This window comes from Hylobates moloch, unplaced genomic scaffold (genome assembly GCF_009828535.3).
Source record: "Hylobates moloch isolate HMO894 unplaced genomic scaffold, HMol_V3 SCAFFOLD_3, whole genome shotgun sequence".
NCBI lineage: Eukaryota > Metazoa > Chordata > Mammalia > Primates > Hylobatidae > Hylobates > Hylobates moloch.
Genome location: NW_026652278.1, coordinates 105,469,228 through 105,488,228, shown reverse-complemented (window position 1 = coordinate 105,488,228; position 19,001 = coordinate 105,469,228). Strand labels below are relative to the sequence as shown.

At 36.5% G+C, this 19,001-nt stretch overlaps 1 protein-coding gene across 28 annotated transcripts in view; it reads right to left on the bottom strand.

The window, feature by feature from the left end:
• Nucleotides 1-19,001, bottom strand: part of ANK2 (ankyrin 2) — a 698,346-nt gene that overhangs the window by 470,898 nt on the left and 208,447 nt on the right. For 27 of the 28 annotated variants that reach the window (XM_058436645.1, XM_058436660.1, XM_058436662.1 and 24 more), the window contains exon 2: nt 11,538-11,597. The exons of the other annotated variant lie outside the window; for it this stretch is intronic. In XM_058436645.1, the coding sequence (XP_058292628.1) occupies nt 11,538-11,597 (60 nt within the window). The remainder of the gene's footprint in view (nt 1-11,537; nt 11,598-19,001) is intronic. 28 annotated transcript variants of the gene reach the window in all.

Here is a 19,001-nt window from a genome sequence, read left to right as displayed (position 1 = left end):
CAATGCAGCATCTAAATATCAATAATATCTGACAATTAAAAACACTAAAGAGTTACACAGGAATGGAAAATTTTTTGCGTATATTAATTTTTTATGTTCCATATATAAAATTCTGTGATAAAAGACAAATGTTATAGTAAGTATATACTTATATAATAATTATACTAAGCAAATTCATGTGCCCAGAAATAAAATTGTAAAGCCTCAATAATGAAAGCAAACTCAAGATTAAATCCAAAAATAAACCGAAGAAAAAATTTATTTATTATTTATTTATTTATTTATTTTTTGAAACAGAGTCTCGCTCTATTGCCCAGGCTGGAGTGCAGTGGTGCAATCTCAACTCACTGCAGCCTCACCCTCCCAGGCTCAAGGGCTCCTCCCACCTCAGCCTTCCAAGTAGCTGAGACTACAGGTGTATGCCACCATACCCAGCTAATTTTTTTGTATACTTTTTGTAGAGATGGGGATTCACCCCGTTGCTGAGGCTGGTGTTGAACTCCTGGACTCAAGCGATCCACCCAACTCGGCCTCCCAAAGTGTTGGGACTATAGGGATGAGCCACTGCGCCTGGCCAAACGAAAAAATAATTCATACTATCTTGCTACCAGTCTTTAAAATTTAAAATAGACCCCATTTTATATTTTTCTTTGAAACTTATCCTTTAAAAACATCTATTTAAAGTCTTATTTTTCTGTTGGGCCTCATGTTCTTGGTAAAGTGGTCTTTAGATCAAGTTTGACGTACACAAATACCATTTATCTGTCTATCCCAGTACATTTGCTGAGCTCCAATCATGAACTTTGAGTCCCTGAGGATCTTGAAGTTAAGAAGATCCCTGCACTAAAAAATATGTAAGCTGTATAAAGAACAGTAACAACTAGGAAAGGCATGAAAATCTAATTTCTGTAATTCAGTTCAATTCAGTAGAACTCATAGCCTTATTATCTGGGGAAAATCAGAACATATAGGCCCTAAATTTAGTCATAAACTTTAGTCTAGATGTATTTTCCAGTAATTATTCAGGAGAAAGCGGTAGTCATGGGGACTCAGCCCCAGAGGCAGCCGTCACTTGCCATTATATCAGCCTCTGCTGCATTAAGCTTTCCAAAAATAGAATTCACATCTTCAAATTCACGTATTCCTTCAGGTATCCCCAACAGACTTTTCCCCCAACGGACAAACATTATGTTCTTACCTTTGACAATCATTTCAACTGTGATACAGGAATTTGATTCTAAAAAATCAGGGGTAGGATCGGCTCTTTCCAGCCCCTTCTAGCTCTAAACTTTAGGAAACAGTGGATGCCTCTTCTTCCCAATGTGAAGCCACATGGGCTGGGTCCTTTTGTTTTCCTCAGATCACAGAAAGAAAAGTAAGCAAATAAGGGAAAAATCAGATTTTAGTTCACGTTTTTTTTCTTTTTTTCTTTTCTGAGATGGAGTCTTGCTCTGTCACCTAGGCTGGAGTGCAGTGGCACCATCTCGGCTCACTGCAAGCTCCACCTCGCGTTCAGTGATTCTTCTACCTCAGCCTCCCGGGTAGCTGGGATTACGGGCATGTGCCACCATGCCCGGCTCATTTTTTTGTATTTTTAATAGAGACGGGGTTTCATCATGTTGGCCAGGCTGGTCTCCAACTCCTGGCCTCAAGTGATCTGCCCACCTTGGCCTCCCAAAGTACTGGGATTACAGGCGTGAGCCACGATGCCCAGCCAGATTTTAGTTCACTTTAGATACCATATGCACACCTAATTTTACCCTACGCCAATTTTGTAAATGACTGATATAATAACAGTAACACAAATGGGTTTTTCATTATTATCTTTATATAAAACAATTATAGCTGTATTTAGATACATAAGTAACAGTTTGACTTCATCATTAAAAGCATGAGTTTTGGAGTCAGACAGGTGGATTTGAAGTCTACTTGAACCACCACTGATGTGACCCAAACAAAGTTACAGAAGCCCCAGTTTCCACTTTCACAAAATGAGGATAAGAAAAATCTACCTAAAAAGAAACCCCAAAAAACTATCTCAAAGTGTGATGTGCCTGAGTTCCTTAGTAGAAAGTAAGAATTATAGATGTTACTATCACTCAACAAAATATTCCCGTCAAAAAAAAAAGACAGGATAAATATCCATGAAAAGTTATCTAATATTTAAAAATATATATAGAAAAAAATATTTCAAAATGCTGTATTTATCTAAATTCCATGGCAAATTGACTCATTTTTATAAGGTTTGGATCTTTTTCAAACTCCAGTCCATGCACTATGTTATGACTTCTCTATGATTTCCAAATAGGGCTTTCAAGTTACTGAACAAAAATAGGTATATCTGTACAACTTTATGATGCATATCTAACAAGTTTATAGATGAGGCAATCTGTAAATTTGTACAAATGAGGGAAAGAGAGGCTATAAAGATATTTTTTAACCATCCAGAGAATTCAAGGTATTAAACTCAAATACAGATTCCAAAACTTAACTGAGCAAAATTCAAAAACATATAGTTTCAAAATGTATTATTCAAAAATTAATCCTGATCAGAAACACAGTATTAAGAAAGTTTAGAATAAGTAAAAGTACAAAGTAAAATCAATTGTTTTAACATTAAAATATACTGTGTACAGGAGGTTGAGGTGGTAGGAGCGCTTGAGCCCAGGAGTTCAAGGCAAGCCTAGGTAACACAGAGAGACTGATAATATTGACTTTACATATTCAACAGGAAAAATAATTATACTAGTCAAAATCCTTTACAATAAGCTTCATTTTACCATAAAACTCTACATTACAGAAAGGTAATTAAGTGCCCATTACTGGCTATTTACATAAATTTTAATATTCAAGTAATATTTAATATAGCACTATGCTATTATCAAATAATTTGGATGGTTAGAATGGGATTGATCCTAGCAACAATAGATACGAAGAACTCTGTACTCTACCACTCGAGCTAATATGAGTTTTTTTACGGTTACATAGGCATCCTGAGCCTATGTAGTGTACCTTGTTCCAATCATCTACATATTATAACATAAAATTATAAATTTGGAAAAAACCTTAAAGACTTCAGGGGATTTTCAATCTAGTCCTTCCCCCACCCCACCCCACCCCCACCAACATTCATTACATCATGTCTTCCTGGATGTAGTCATTTCTAGAACCTGAAAATTATTTTTTAATATTTATTTATTTATTTTAGAGACATGGTCTCACTATGTTGCCCAGGCTGGACTTGAACTCCTGGGCTCTAGCTATCTATCCTCCCACCTCAGCCTCCCAAGTAACTGGGACTAGAACCTAAAAATTATTTAATTTACATATACATATCTCTACTTCACTCTGGTCACATGGCTGACTTCTTCCTAATAATATCATAATAAATTAGGCTGCTCACAAATTTGGTCTTCTAGAAACCATAGTGTGGGCTATCCTCTATTAAGCCCTCATAATTGTGTGATATTTTCCAGGTTACTTTTCTAGGAATACATATTTTTACTTTGGGATTCTCCACTTAAAAGATAAGAAAATGGGAGGGATAGGAAAATCATAATATACACCGCCCCTTACCCCACTCAAAAAATGGCAACTAGATTAATTTTCTTAAATTCAATATTACACGAGTGAAATTTTGCTTGGGAACTTTTAAGTAGTAATAAATGGCTTCTAAAGTAATATGTTTTATCAGGGTATCAGGGTTTCGTCATCTTTTCATAGAAAATAAGAATGTTTGGAAACAACTGGCTCACATAACCGGTTCCTCCTTTTTTTCCAATTGTTGTCACTTAAAAAATATTCATCAGAAAGTGGAAAATTTGTTTTGAACTGCACTTGCCGTCCCTAAAGTTCCACATCAGTTTCTTTTTTTTTTTTTTTTGAGACAGTCTCGCTCTGTCACGCAGGCTGGAGTGCAGGGCACGATCTGGGCTCACTGCAAGCTCCGCCTCCCGGGTCTACACCATTCTCCTGCCTCAGCCTCCCAAGCAGCTGGGACTACGGGCGCCCGCCATCACGTTCGGCTAATTTTTCGTATTTTTAGTAGAGACGGGGTTTCACTGTGTTAGCCAGGATGGCTAACTAGATTGGTTAACTAGATCTCCTGACCTCGTGATCCGCCCACCTAGGCCTCCCAAAGTGCTGGGATTATAGGCGTGAGCCACCGCGCCCAGCCAAGATATATAATCTCTTAAAAAAAAAAAAAAAAAGGCACCATCCTGGCCAACATGGTGAAACCCCGTCAACCCCATCTCTACTAAAGTCTCTACTAAAAATACAAAAATTAGCTGGGCATGGTGGCTCATGCCTGGAATCACAGCTACTCGGGAGGCTGAGGCAGGAGAATTGCTTGAACCCGGGAGTCGGAGGTTGCAGTGAGCCGAGATTGTGCCACTGCACTCCAGCCTGGCGACAGAGCAAGACTCCATCTAAAAACATCTAAAAAAAAAAAAAAAAAAAAAGCAAATGGCAAATAATAAACAAAAGTCTTCAAATTATAAACCAAATGGTTTGAGCTTCTGCCAATTATGATAAATTATTTTGGGAGCACAAATGGGTATTAAAAACTTTTTAAAAGAAGGCTAAATATAGAATTCTCTTTCAACATTTTTTTAAACATTGCCTCTAAAATCTCTTAATAGTTGTCTTCCAAATATTATCCTCTTTCTAAGGTAAAAAAAGACAAAAGATAATTAGTTCCTCTGGAAGTCTCTATGTTTGCCTGATTGTACTGAGCAGAAATATGCATATTTGCAAATCTGCCAAGTGCAACCCATTTTGCTGGACAATTCCCAGTGCATTGAATCTCTGCCAAAAAAATAAGCTGGGTGTTGAAAGTTCCTTTTTATCCGTCTGCAGAATTTCACTTTCTCCTTCTGCTGGCTGCCACAGACCCCCTTTACAGATATTAGGTTTAGATGTGCAATGAAACACACATTTGTTCTCTTTAAGTTTTACAATAATGAATACTTCAATACCCCTTTCTTATAAGTATTTCTCTTTAGAGCAGCTCTCAGTAACGAGTTCACCATTCCCTGTGCAACTGAATAAAGCTTTTCTGTGATAGGTTCGTCCTATAAGATTTGCAACTCTTACCATTATTTAAAGAACTCAGAAGCACTTCTAAAAGCTGTAAGCATTTTACAATGTTTTCTTTGCACCACTGAACAGCCCCAGCTGAGGAAAGCAAAATGAAGAGGGCCAGATTCACGCTGAGGAGGGCATGATCTTTTCTGTGAGATCAGTATTTTCAGATTTAGTTCACTGATTAGGCTAAGTTCCTGTTTCTTTATATATTTTGCCTCTAAGCATGTAAACGCAGACATTGGAGATCACTGTGATTCATATAAGTTTGTAGAAACTTATGCTTATTCTATTATTTATTTGTTTGCAAAATTTTAAACACTAAAGAATATGGTTGATAATAATTAACACAAATCTTATTGTTGTACCCTTAATTCTATGACCATCATAGTAACTATAATAGAGAATTACCAGCATTTCTAGAATTACAATTAATGTGTATGAACTAAATGGAGAAATTGTGGGAAAGGAAGAAAAAAATCTTTGCTTTGAAAAAAGTAAAAAAATGAATAAGCTCATTAGAACTTTGTTCACTTTTATCAGATACCAATACCTTCAACACAGTCTCTGCTATACACAGACTGACCACAAAATAAGGAATTGGTTCCAGGTAGGGTACAGAAACACTCATCACAGAGTGAATACTTTTTCCCCAAAATTCAGTTCTTTTCTTTCAGGAAAATCCGTGCTACTTTGGTTTATTGAGTTTTCATTTTCATCTTTTTTCATATAAGGACAGAAAAGAGTTTTAATGTAGATTATAAACCATTTTAACCCAAAACAAAACATAACAAAACAAAAAAGAAGTAGGAAACAAAAGAGAATTGTTTTCTGTGATCACAAGAACTGCATATAAAATACAGTTACAGTAATACAAGGATAAGATATCTAAGGCCGGGCGCGGTGGCTCACGCTTGTAATCTCAGCACTTTGGGAGGCCGAGGCGGGCGGATCACGAGGTCAGGAGATCGAGACCACAGTGAAACCCCGTCTCTATTAAAAATACAAAAAATTAGCCAGGCGTGGTGGTGGGCGCCTGTAGTCCCAGCTACTCGGAGAGGCTGAGGCAGGAGAATGGCGGGAACCCGGGAGGCGGAGCGTGCAGTGAGCCGAGATTGTGCCACTGCACTCCAGCCTGGGCGACAGAGCGAGACTCCGTCTCAAAAAAAAAAAAAAAACAAGGCTAAGATATCTATTAAGTTTAGATGAGAGACTAGAAATCTCCCATTTGATATGATGGTTAGAAACACTTAATAAATGGATTAAGATGAACAAACTTAACTCTATCATTACTCCCAATTATATATGTTCTTCAGGAAAAAGAATTCCAGAAAATACCAAGCTTCAGTTATCCAAATTTAAGCAAATTTTGTTACAATTATTGACCAGAACAAAGGGTGAATATTCCATCACTTCAGGAAATGGCTCAAAGATTACACCTCATTTACAAAAGTAGATGGGAAATTAACACCACTGAAGTATACAAAAGATTTTTGGCATCACATGCAAACAGAAATATACACTTATCAATAATCATGTTAACGCAAGGTATTCTATTCCCCAGTATCTAAAAAGTTTAGTCTTCGCTATTTTCTTCCAGTCATCCCAGTGGTCCTCCTAGGCCTTGAAAATAACTTTTAAAAACTTGAGACAAAATTTTATATCTGGTCCATAGGATTTCATATTTAACCCTTTTAATTTTTCTCATTTCCTTTTGTGATTTACTTCTATATAACTAGAACAAGATTTCATGTGCCAGTAGGTACAGATCTTGATGTGTGGTTCAGGGATATACAACAGAATAGAAGATGGCAAGGACACTGGTGAGACTGAGCTGCTTCACCTTCAGCAGGAAATGAGTTTCGGAATGAAAGGGCCCCCCACCCCCGATCAATGGGCCAGACTTCCAAAGTCAGGAAAACCATGAGGAGTCCTCAGCCAGCCAGAGATCTTCCTATCTGACCTCAATATTAACAGCTTTTGGTGGCATAAGTCCTAAGCCATGCAGAGACAGTCCTCTAATCATTATAGTATTTAGAGGGAAGGTTGAGAGGAAGTGACTAAAAAGGAAGCAGGTTCTAAGCATGTAAACCTTCATTGGACTCTCAAGCCACTTTTTTCTCAGTGAGCCATTGCAGGTATTTGACTTGAGTAGCACTCTCTGATTTTGAAGACCAGCCCTTTTCTTGCTATGTCTCTCCCAGTCTCAACTACATCTTATCCTAGCTGTCTGTTTGTTGGGTCTGACTTGACCAGCCCATTCTGGTCTTAAAATAAAATGATCTGGATCTGAATTTTGGCTCTGCCACATTTGCTGGTGATTTGCAGTATGAGTTTGACAAGTTATTTAACCTGTATAAGCCTCCATTTCATCAAATATAAAACCAAGTTATAATATCCACCTCATTGCATTGCTGACTATTAACAATAACTCAAGTTAAACTGCCCTCTTTAATTTGTCTTTATAACTCTGTTAGCAAGTTCTTCATACTCCAGTTTAACCCTCTTTTAACCACTTCTCATACTGGCTTTTCCACCTTATCAATACTCTGCTTTCCAACATAAAAGTATGGTTTTCTTGAAAACTTCTATCCCATCTTTATGGATGTTTTTAGCCCTAAGCAAAGTCATACCCTAATGGAAAAGCAACATCCTGGTAACTCATACTACATGCTTTCTTTTTTTTTTTTTTTTTTTTTTTTTTGAGACAGAGTCTCGCTCTGTCTCCCAGGCTGGAGTGCAGTGGCGCTATCTCGGCTCACTGCAAGCTCCGCCTCCCGGGTTCACGCCATTCTCCTGCCTCAGCCTCTCCAAGTAGCTGGGACTACAGGCGCCCGCCACCACGCCCGGCTAATTTTTTTTTGTATTTTTAGTAGAGACGGGGTTTCACCGTGGTCTCGATCTCCTGACCTCGTGATCCGCCCGCCTTGGCCTCCCAAAGTGCTGGGATTACAAGCGTGAGCCACCGCGCCCGGCCATACTACATGCTTTCATGGCTGCTCAATATCAAGGCAGTTAATCCTCCCTGCCACAGTCATATGTCTATCCTTTGAGGATAATGAAGAACAGTTCTACTCATGAGCTTAGTGAAGGGCTCCACATTTACGAACTTTGGTAATCTTGATCAGCAAAATTAATTAAAAGGAGGGCTTGGCTTTTCAAACCCCAGATTTGTAATATATTTAGCAGTGATTTTTGTTGAGCTTCCTTGATAAAATTAGTATCTACTATCACTAAAATTATCAATATAAGGTAAGAATTTATACTTTAGGTTAAAGTAGATATTAACCTGCCTGTTTTAATTGTAAAGAAAAAAACTATCCTCAAACAACAGTTAATTTATCTTAAGAATTTCATGTTTTGATGAAATTCAATATAGCTGTGATCACCTAGAATTGTACTTTTCAAACAATGTTCAGTGGAGCCACCAGATTCAATGAGGATGTCTCAGGGGAACTTCCTGAAAGTCGGATGAGGAGGAGGGGAAAGAAGAGGGATAAGTGGGTGGGTTCCACATTCCGCATGCCCACTGCAATCAGAATAGTTCTCTTTGTTAATGCCAGATTTTATTTTTCAAAATGGTTTTGCAGCTAAAAAAAAAATTTTAAGTACCTAACTAAAAGATCCCTTCAGTCTTATAAAGAGCTCTATGCCCTCAAGTAAACACTCCTAAAAGTCAAATGGGAAGCAGAAATTTAGTTTCTAGTTAAATGGACATATTAACCTTCTTATAATTCAAAGTCAGCAAACTGAAGTCTTTCATCTTCAGGGCCTGTTTAACACTTTCAGTCTAACTCTACTGTCCAAAGAATGCATAGCAGAGCAGAAAGAATGTGCCTACCTAAGGACACCTGGGTAAGGACAGCAGGCTCTCTTCAGCCATGGCAAAAGGGACATATATTTTGGAGTGTTAAAGTAATCCTTTCTTCAAGGTCAAAAAGTGTTCTTAAATTTTGCCATGAAAATGCTGTTATTAGGACACATACCAAAACTGAGGACCTAAGAAAAGAAGAGTCAAATGTTTCTTATACCTTCCCTCAAAACAGATTGTCCCTGATTTCTGATTTTTAGAGAGTAATATTCATGTACATAATACACTTATAAATTTAAGAAGTTTGATGATACTACAAATTCCCAGTCATCAATACTTGCCTAATCTAATATTGACCTCTCTCTCTCTCATTCTCCACAAACAATATTTCAATCCTTGCCCTTTTCCTCAAATCCTTACTGACTACTCTGGCCACATCTTCTTCACAGAGAAAATACAAACTTTTTCTTGACATCCCCTTCAATTTTCCCTACCAAATCTACAAATCTATCTGTATCTGTATGCATCCTACAGAGATTGCCTTAGCTGTGTTGATGTGCGTGTTGTCCTTCCCACTGGCTATAGGTAATCCCTCTTCCTAGACCACCTCCTCCATCACTTCCTTCCTTTTCAGAAACCCATACCTCCAATCTCTCTCCTTCTTCTGCACTGTTCCCATTAAAATGTAAACATGTTCAAGACTCTCTCATCTCAACTTCCCTATCCAGACGCTGGATTCTCCACACTTTTATTTCCTGATAAAATTTTCAAAAACCTATCTTTTTTGCTAACTCCATCCCCTTATCTCTTATTTACTTCTCAAACTACTCCAGTCTGGTTTCTACCCCTGCTTCTCTACCGAAACTTCCCTTGCCAAAGTTACTGAGGTCATTTATGTGTAAAACTCCAGTTGGTTTGTTGATGCATTCATCTTCTTTGACCTGTCAGCAACATTTGACACTCACTACCAAATCATTATTCTTCCCTTCTTTGTCAAGAAGTGGAATTGGTTCTGCTTTATCATACTATAATCACAGATCTTTCCTCCAAGCTTCTAAGATTCATCTATCCAACTTCTGACTTAGCTTTTATACCCGGAAGTCTCAAATGAAGCAAAATGTATTGGAATATATTCGTACAATAATATTAATTATATAATAAAGCAAAGTAATATCTGCCCTTCTAAAAATAGCCCAAGCTGGCCAGGCGCAGTGACTCATGCCTATAATCCCAGCACTGTGGGAGGCTGAGGTGGGAAGATTACTTGAGCTCAGGAGCTCATGACCAGCCTGGGCAACATAGTCAGAACCCATCTCTACAAAAAAATTAAAAATTAGTCAGGCATGGTGGTGGATGTCTGTAGTTCCAGCTACTCAGCAGGCTGAGGTGGGAGGATCACTTGAGCCTGGAAGGTGGAGGCTGCATTGAGCCATGATTGTGCCACTGCACTCCAGCCTGGGTGACAGAGGGAGACCCTGTCTCAAAAAACAAAACAAAAACAAAAAGAAAATAGCCCAAGCTGATTAATGTTATCTCATTATCAGCATTAATAAAATTGTCTAATTCTCCTTTAGCACTCAAAAGAATAGCCACAAAGTATAGAAAATGTATGTTAAATAATTATCATTCAAAGAGGATAAACTTTTAAGTTATTCCCTGCTCCTTTTATCTTAATAGTACATGACCTGAATTTTGTAAGGTCTTGAGGAAATTTCTAAGCAAAATGAGAAATGCTTTAAAAATTGCAATTTTATTAAAAAGCTAAGTTGATTTCTCCTCTTTTGGCATTCTTGAATATCTTATGTTCTTGGATTAAATTATTAATCTAGTACAAAGGCACCATGTATTATTTATTGCACCTGAAACATCATGGACATTTGAATGATTGTCAATGTTAATGGTGTCATACAACTCATCTAATAGTTCACCATGTAATTGTTTCCTCTGTAACCAAATGAGATGATTTTCACAATATTTCATAGATTCCTTCTAGAAAAGAAACAGATTCTTCTAGATGAGATTCATGACTTAAAAATACAAGCAGATTTCCCCAAATCGTGTGTGCGATATAAATAGACTAAGAAATTTTACATTCTATCATTTAAGTCTAATATTTCCTTCTTCCCTCTTTCCCCTTTATTTAAATGTAGAATCTGGAGAATTCTCCACATGGATGCAATCTATTTGAATTATTTAGAATCAAATCACTTTATTGACAACCTTATAGCAATCAATTTTATAAGTAATTATGAAGATAATGTTCTGATAACAGAAAATAAATTCATAAGCCCTTAGAGAAAATAGATGACTTTGGTGAACAAATCCCAATGTGTTTATTATGTCTATTGTATTCAGATTTCTTTCCTCCACCTCCCTTTTTCCAGCAATGAATATCTTGAGGAAGAGACAATCTATTTACCTTTTCATTCCCAAATGATACCAATGATAACTGCCTAGACTACAGAAAGAAAAGTCTTATAGTATATTACATTTCTTATAATTAAAAAATTGTTAATGCTATAACATCCTTAAATCTGTTTCCATAAAAATAGTTTTTACCAAAATAGTACTTAATTACATTCTAACCTCCGTGTCTTTTTATAAGATTCCTTTGAAGTAATATTTAAAATACCAAAAGTACCTTTTGCAACATGGTGGTCATTTGAAATATCAATTCTTCATGTCTCTTTTCATTACTTACCTAAAAGGATAAAAAAGAGAAAATATTAGAAGTTTGAAATCATTTCAATTTATCATTAAGAATAGTTTCTATATTTCAAATCAAAATAAGCTTATAGCAGGCACTGATAGAGTTCTTCATTTTAAAAAGTCACTATTATAAATGCAAAAGAGCAAAGCAAAAATATTTGAACATTTCAAGAGTTCAGTAAAGTAGCCAAAACAGAATGTGATAAAAGATGAAAAATAGCCTGTTAATATGTAAGAGAAATAGATTTTTAAAAATATGAGAATGTCCATTCAATCATAAGTAGATTCATAAGAATCTTGAGAGATTATGTTTACTTTCAGAGTCTGTCTAAATGCATGAAAAAGCATTGGCTGAAATTGCTGACCAAAGAGTATTAAATTGGATAAGCATTCCCTACCTAACAGTCAATGACAAAAACTAATGACAGACACGTGTGGCCTATCCCTTCTTTTTCCTTTTATAACTGCCATTTGTTAAACATCTACAATATGTCAGAAGCTACACCAGCCATCTCATATATCGTATCTATTTATCCTTCATGACATGTGGTAAAATAGGAATTACTAAGTCTCCTTAACAGGTAAGAAAAACTAAACATCGTAAAGTTTACATGACCTGACCAGGATTGTAAATGCCAGAGCCAGGATATATCCATCTCAGAAGTCTTCTTTTTTTATTATATTTTGCTGCTTCCTTTCAAAAGATTTGATTTATTTACATGTTACATAATATCAAGAGATTGAACAAGTTTTTAATGCCAAAATCTTGTTATATTACATCAGGTTATGCTAACTGCTCACATTATTATATCACAATATATCAGACTTTCATGAGATTTGATTTCACCTCTGGTATCATTAAGCCACTAACATACGGCCATGCTTCTACTTTATTTTCTCTTATTCTTCAAAGCATATTGGAACTTTAACAGCCATTCACTGACATTCAAGCCCATGAATGGTTATGAAAACATGAAAGACTCAAATACTAAGTGTTAGAAATGATCCAATGGCTTAGGATCCCTGGACCAATTATAGCAGAATCACTAAGGGTGCTTTTTCGGAAATCTCAGTGTTGAGTCCCAGCTCAGTATAATTTTTAAAGACTACACTTTCTACAAACTCTCCAAGATGATCCCTCTGCATATTAAAGCACAGGAAAATATGGCAAGAATCACTGCCTTATACCAGTGGTTGCTAGACCAGCAGAATGAGCAACACCTTGAAACTCATTAGAGATGCAAATTCTCAGGACCCCCTCCACCTTCCAATGAGAAACTGGAAGTGGGGCCCAATACTATGTGTTTTAACAAGCCTTCCAGATAATTTTGATGCAGTTGGAAGTTTGAGGACCATAGCCCAATGTGAAACAATTCCTGGATTTTCTTGTCCAGAGGGTTTTCATTCTCTGTCTTGTGAACTATTAATACTTAGAACTATTATGGATGGAGTCAAGGAAGTGTCATTCTTCAGTTTCCAGGAGGCTCTCTGAACTCCCGGGAATAGCCTTCTGGCATGTACCATGTTCAATGCCCACAGTCCTCTTTCTTCCCCTTATCTTACTTGATCTACTCTTTGTCTAGATTAAAAGATTATCATTTCAACAGATGTGGTGTCCACATTCACATAAACCTTAATAGGAGCTATTAAAATTATAAACACGTATTCAGACACTGAAATCACAAACTCGTTTTTAAATTCCCTTGGAATTGTGTATGTAACAACAGTTATCAGATAGCTACCATAATACTTCTTTGAAAAAAAATCTTCCCATAGTTCACTTCGTATGTGGTGAACAATCCTCTCTGTGTCTTAGTACAAATTCAGAAAGGACAACATTTAAGCATTCATAAGAACTTTCTATGAAAAAGACTAATCAAATTGAAATAAGAAGAACATAGCCTCCAGGTATCAAAAGAGTAAAACAGGTTCACAAAAACCTGGCCCAATTAAAGTCCAAGGCATATAGACAATAGCATCACAGAATATTAATTGTGGACCAAGTTGCTTTCCAGCTCTTATATTAGTGAATGCGCTAACAGGAACCTGATTCAACATCTCACACAACAATGTGGAACATAGGAAAATCAATGTTGTGCACGGCATGCTGAGCAAAGTGTTCCATCTGACATTTAGAAATGGTTGCACTCAGCTACTTTTAATTTTAGTCCCAATTTCAAGAGACTGCCAAAGACACAAAGCTACTGCTTCAAGTCCTTGCTTTCAGCTCCCATTGGGATGATCTGTAGAGCCTTTGAATACTCAGCTCCACTGACAGAACACACATTATTTCCTTTTGAAACTGAAAAACCAGTTCCTGGGCTTTTGCATACATGTTTATTCTTATCCGGGAAACTCAAGAGCAATTTAAGTGCTCTCCTCTTCACTGTGAGTCTGTAACTCTCCTCTCTTAATGATGCAGTGTCTTGTGCTTAGCTGAGTTTAAAAGGCACTTTCCTGGCTGCCCTCAGATTCACAATTTAATTTGATTCTCCTGGCCTCTGGCTGTTGAATAACTTTCCATGGTGAAATATATTACATCTCTTTTTCTTCTTCTTCTTCCTTTTTTTTTTTTTTTTTTTTTTTTTTTTGAGACAGAGTCTCACTCTGTCGCCCAGGCTGGAGTGCAGTGGCATGATCTTGGCTCACTGCAACCTCTGCCTCCTGGGTTTAAGTGATTCTCCTGCCTCAGCCTCCTTCCTGAAGTAGCTGGGATTATAGGCACGTGCCACCATGCCCAGCTAATTTTTGTATTTTTAGTAGGGATGGGGTTTCACCATGTTGGTCAGGCTGGTCTCGAACTCCTGACCTCATGATCCGCCTGCCTCAGCCTCCCAAAATGCTGGGATTACAGGCAGAGCCACAGTGCCTGGCCTTTTTCTTCTTTTAAGGCAGGGATTTTGCTTTGAGGTTGCAAAGAAACAACACTGAAAACCATTTGTAACAAAAAATTAACTAGACAGATACTTTCAGCATCAGTTTATCAGCATCTCTTTCCTCCCTAAACTTTATTTAAAAACTTCCTATAAAGATGAAGACTTACTAATTTTAACCTAGTATTTTTTTCTCCTAACTTTAACAAGCACTAAAATACTAAATAATAGATACAGTTGCTTTCCCTCACATTCTGGCTATTTTCTGGAATGTATGCTTCCATTTATACCTTATAGTTATCCAATCACAACTACAAAAAACCCATATCTGAATAATTGGATGAATAGTTAGATGGCTGTTGAAATCCCAGGGGCTAAAAGTGGTCGCTCTAATACCCAAAAAAAAATGACTCCCTACAAAAAGGTACGAAGTGCTAACAGTGTATAAGGCATTATATAGGTGCCTTCCAATGTAGTTGGAGATGATATAATTAAACCAAAAAAGTTAATAATAAAAACTCATAACTTATAGTGTGTTCCCAAGTACCAAAAATTATATTGACTACATACATTATCTCAACTGGTATTCAAAACAACCTCATGAAAACCCTCCTATTATCCACATTCTGTAGACAAGGAAAGTGAGGCTCTTGTCCAACACCATATTGCTCAATGGCAGGAATGAAAACCAAATCTAGGTTTTCCTGCTTCATAAAGCCTTGGTCTTACCCATAGTTGGTTTTATAAATCAAGGCAATGTAAACTAAATGGCATATTGGTGGGTCAGGCATTAAAGGGCTTGGTGGAGGGTAATCTTCACAGAAGTGATGAAACTTAAGCTGAGTTTTGACATAATTAAGAGGACAATAGAAATGGAAATTGGGGGGAAGGAGAAAGATGGAAAGAGGGACACTTGAAGGAAAGTGTTAAGTTGGGTTAATATTGGCTTAAGCAAATATTCAAAGCAGGATTTCTCAAGGTAAGTTCAAATAGTGAACATTGTACCCACTAGATAAATTTTAACATATCTCCTTTGTTCCCTTTCCCCCGCTTTTGAAGTCCCCAGTGTCTATCAGGAAATACATTCTTTATGCAGATCATCACTTACCATCTTTGACATAAATCACACTCCCCTATATGTGAAGGTTAAATAATGCTTCACCATAACCAAAAGCAATGTACAGACCATGTTTGGATCCTAATCTGAACAAACCAATTGAGAAAAAAAGGCAGATTTGAGATAGGAGATAATCAGGGAGATATGGATATTAGATATTCGATATTAAACTATCTTAAAGAGGGGTAATAATGGCATAGTGGATATGGTTTTTTTAAATGTCTTACTAGTTAGAGGCATAATAAAATATTCACAGGTAAAATGACATAATGTCTGGTGTTCACTTTAAAATGCTCCAGAAAAAGGAAACAAAAAAAAAAATGTGGGTTAGAAGATAGATGGAACAAAATTAGTAAAATGATGACGATTTTTGAAGCTAAGTGGATACATGAGATTCCTATCATTCTCCTTACTTTGGTCCATATTTGAAAATTTCCACAAAAGACTTTTTTAAGAGCCTCATGAAATGTGGCCAGTAATACAAAAACAACACCAAAATTTTGGTCTATATGGAGAGATGACCTCCCAAAATAGCTATATCATTCATTCATTCATTCAGCCTGTGGTTTCTGAGTCTACAGTGTGCAGGGGCTTGTTCAAAGGTGAATGAGACACTGTTCCTGCACTCACAGATCTTATAATCATATAGGGGATGTAGGATGGAAAACTAATGACAGCAATCCAGAGTCATCATGGTGTGCAGATATGGACAAAGGACGTGATTAAGTTTAATATTTGAAAACTTGCTCTGGCTACAGGGATGGATTGATGAAAAGCAGAGAAAATGAAGATGGGAACTAAGACACTACCACTAAAACTGAAGAAGATGTGATGGATATTAGAAATGCAGAAGAAGTAATATAATTCTCATACTACTTATAACTTATTTCTAGTATTCATAAAATAGTTCACTCTGTTAGGTGCCTACGTTGTACCCAATCCTACAGAGAAAACCTTGTTTAGAATCCTCTCATCTATGCTAATGGTTAAGAAAATTGTGTTTTTATGGGGCCAGAGGGAGAAAAAAGAAGAAATTGTATATGCATGCGCATCTTAGTAATAATGTAAATAACAACTAACAAAATGAGAAAATTATAAATAGTTTAAAATTATTTTGGATGTCACTAAGAAAATATGTAAATACACAAATTTAAGCAATCAGTTTAATTGAAAGGGAACTCCTTTTTTCTTAGCTCCAATATGTGGTATTTGGAATCCTAATTACTAAGGTCACATCTGTATTCTGTTAAAGAAGTTGCTTTCCTAACTTTCACTATTATTAAAATATGCATAAAGATATTCAAGTCTTTGTACTATTGCTTTCACTCATTGTTAAATAAAAACAATGAGACTACACCCACAGGAAAGGCTTCACAGCCCCCATCAACCTGGTTAGAGCTGAGCTAGAAAGCAGCACACAAGGCTTAGGTAATGCCTTTCCCCTCCCTAAGTGAGGTGTTAGAAATGCTGAAAATACCCTCTTTGGTGGTCATTTCTTTCACTGTCTCTCAGCCAGAATGAAATATCTGAACTGACAGTCGTGGATCAGTGTCTGTAGGGCAGCAATTTCTTCATGGAGCTGACACATCCCAGAGAAAAATACCATCCTCTGCTTCCTCCTCTTTTATCTCCTGGTGTGTCAACTACAAAAAAATTCTTTCTCTTGGGAAAAGGTCTGAGTAAGTCATGAGCTTAGTTATTTAGGTCTATGTTCATTAGACAGGAGAAAGAAGAAAATGAACTGTTTCATTTGTTTTTTATTATTTTCAAGGTCTTTTTCTCAAGTTAATTTTAAATTAATTTCCAAATATGGAATCTAGAATTTTTATTTGAAGGAATAGTCAACACTGTTTTAAAAATGGTTGGCTTCAGTGGAGAAATTGTATAAACACCGTCAGCCAAGTGACCAGAGTTCACATCAACAGCACTGTCATGTTCACAGTGCTACTCTTGATATAATGTGATGAAAATGGCACTTTATTCTAGGATCAAAACATGTAATCCAGTCTAATTATGAGAAAATCATCAGACAAATTTCAATAAAGGGATATCCCACAATATACTTATCCAGTACTCCTCAAAATTGTCAAGAGCATAAAAAACAAAGAAAGCCCATGAAGCTGTTACAGCCAAGAGGAGACTAACAAGACACGACTATATAAATGTAGTATCCTAGAAGAGAAAAGGGGCATTTGGTTAAAAACTTTAAAAATCTCAATAAACTATGGACTTTAGTTAATAATAACACAATAACTTTATTTAATAATAATTTGTTATTAATTACAATAAATATACCATGCTAATATAAAATGTTAATAATAGAAGAAATTAAGGGGAGAAGTCAATCCCAGAACTCTGTACTATTTGCTCAATTTTTCTATAAACGTACAAATGTTCTAAAAAATAAAGTCTATTAATAAAATAAAGATGGTTGGCTTCTCCTTTGATAAAATGTCAAAATATTTTCTCACCTTTTTGATCTATAGTTTATGTTCTATAAATTAATATTGATTTGATAGTAAACCTGTTTTTTTTTAGATATTTGAGAAGAATATGCATATTTTCTTCACTACCACAAAATAGATCTCCCAGCCTCAAAAAGGAAATATACAGGAAACTAGTTCTTATTATTCTTGGAAATAATGGGAATAAAAAGCTCTTCCAGAGACAAGAGTGCTGACATCTTCTGGAGAGGCATTCTGCCGCTGCTAGCTGAAACGGTGAGCAAGGCGAATTGCAATGCCTTGGTATTACAGGTCCCAAACAGATGTTCAAGCCACTCACCAAGCAGAGGCACAGCATGGAGAGCTGAGCATCCATCTGGCCTCCCCCATAAAAAGACAGAACATCATCAGTGCCATGGATATTTTTAGGGCTAGAAAGATCCTTAAAAGGTTATCTGTTTTAATCCCTTCATTTTCACAGATGAGGAAATTTTAATGGCCATCTAATTTCTGATTGGCAATCCTCTTACTACTCTTATAAAATGTAAAAAATGAAGAGGCTGATCCTGAGAGGTTAAAGAAAATCAGTTGCTTTTCTTTATAACCATGTATGCAAATAACTTTTGCTTGAGACAGATGATGTTTTCCATTTGAACTCCTATTGTGGAGAAGGGGAAAATGAAAAAAGTAACAAGGATGAAGACATGAACAAGAGGCATTGAACAAAGAAAGGGAATACTGGCAGACTGGGTCAAAGAACCCTATGCTCCCAGGAAAACCCAGGAGAGAGAAACAACTTTTGTCATGGGGGACCAGAAGCTATAGCTATGCAAGGTGTTTGAAGAGAGCCATGGTTTTAGTTTTACCTGAATGAAAATTTAAAGCCACTTCCTCAGTGACCAGTTATCAGAGAAGCTCAGAGAGAGAGAGCTTCTCTAATCTTGGCTGTAAGAGAAATATGA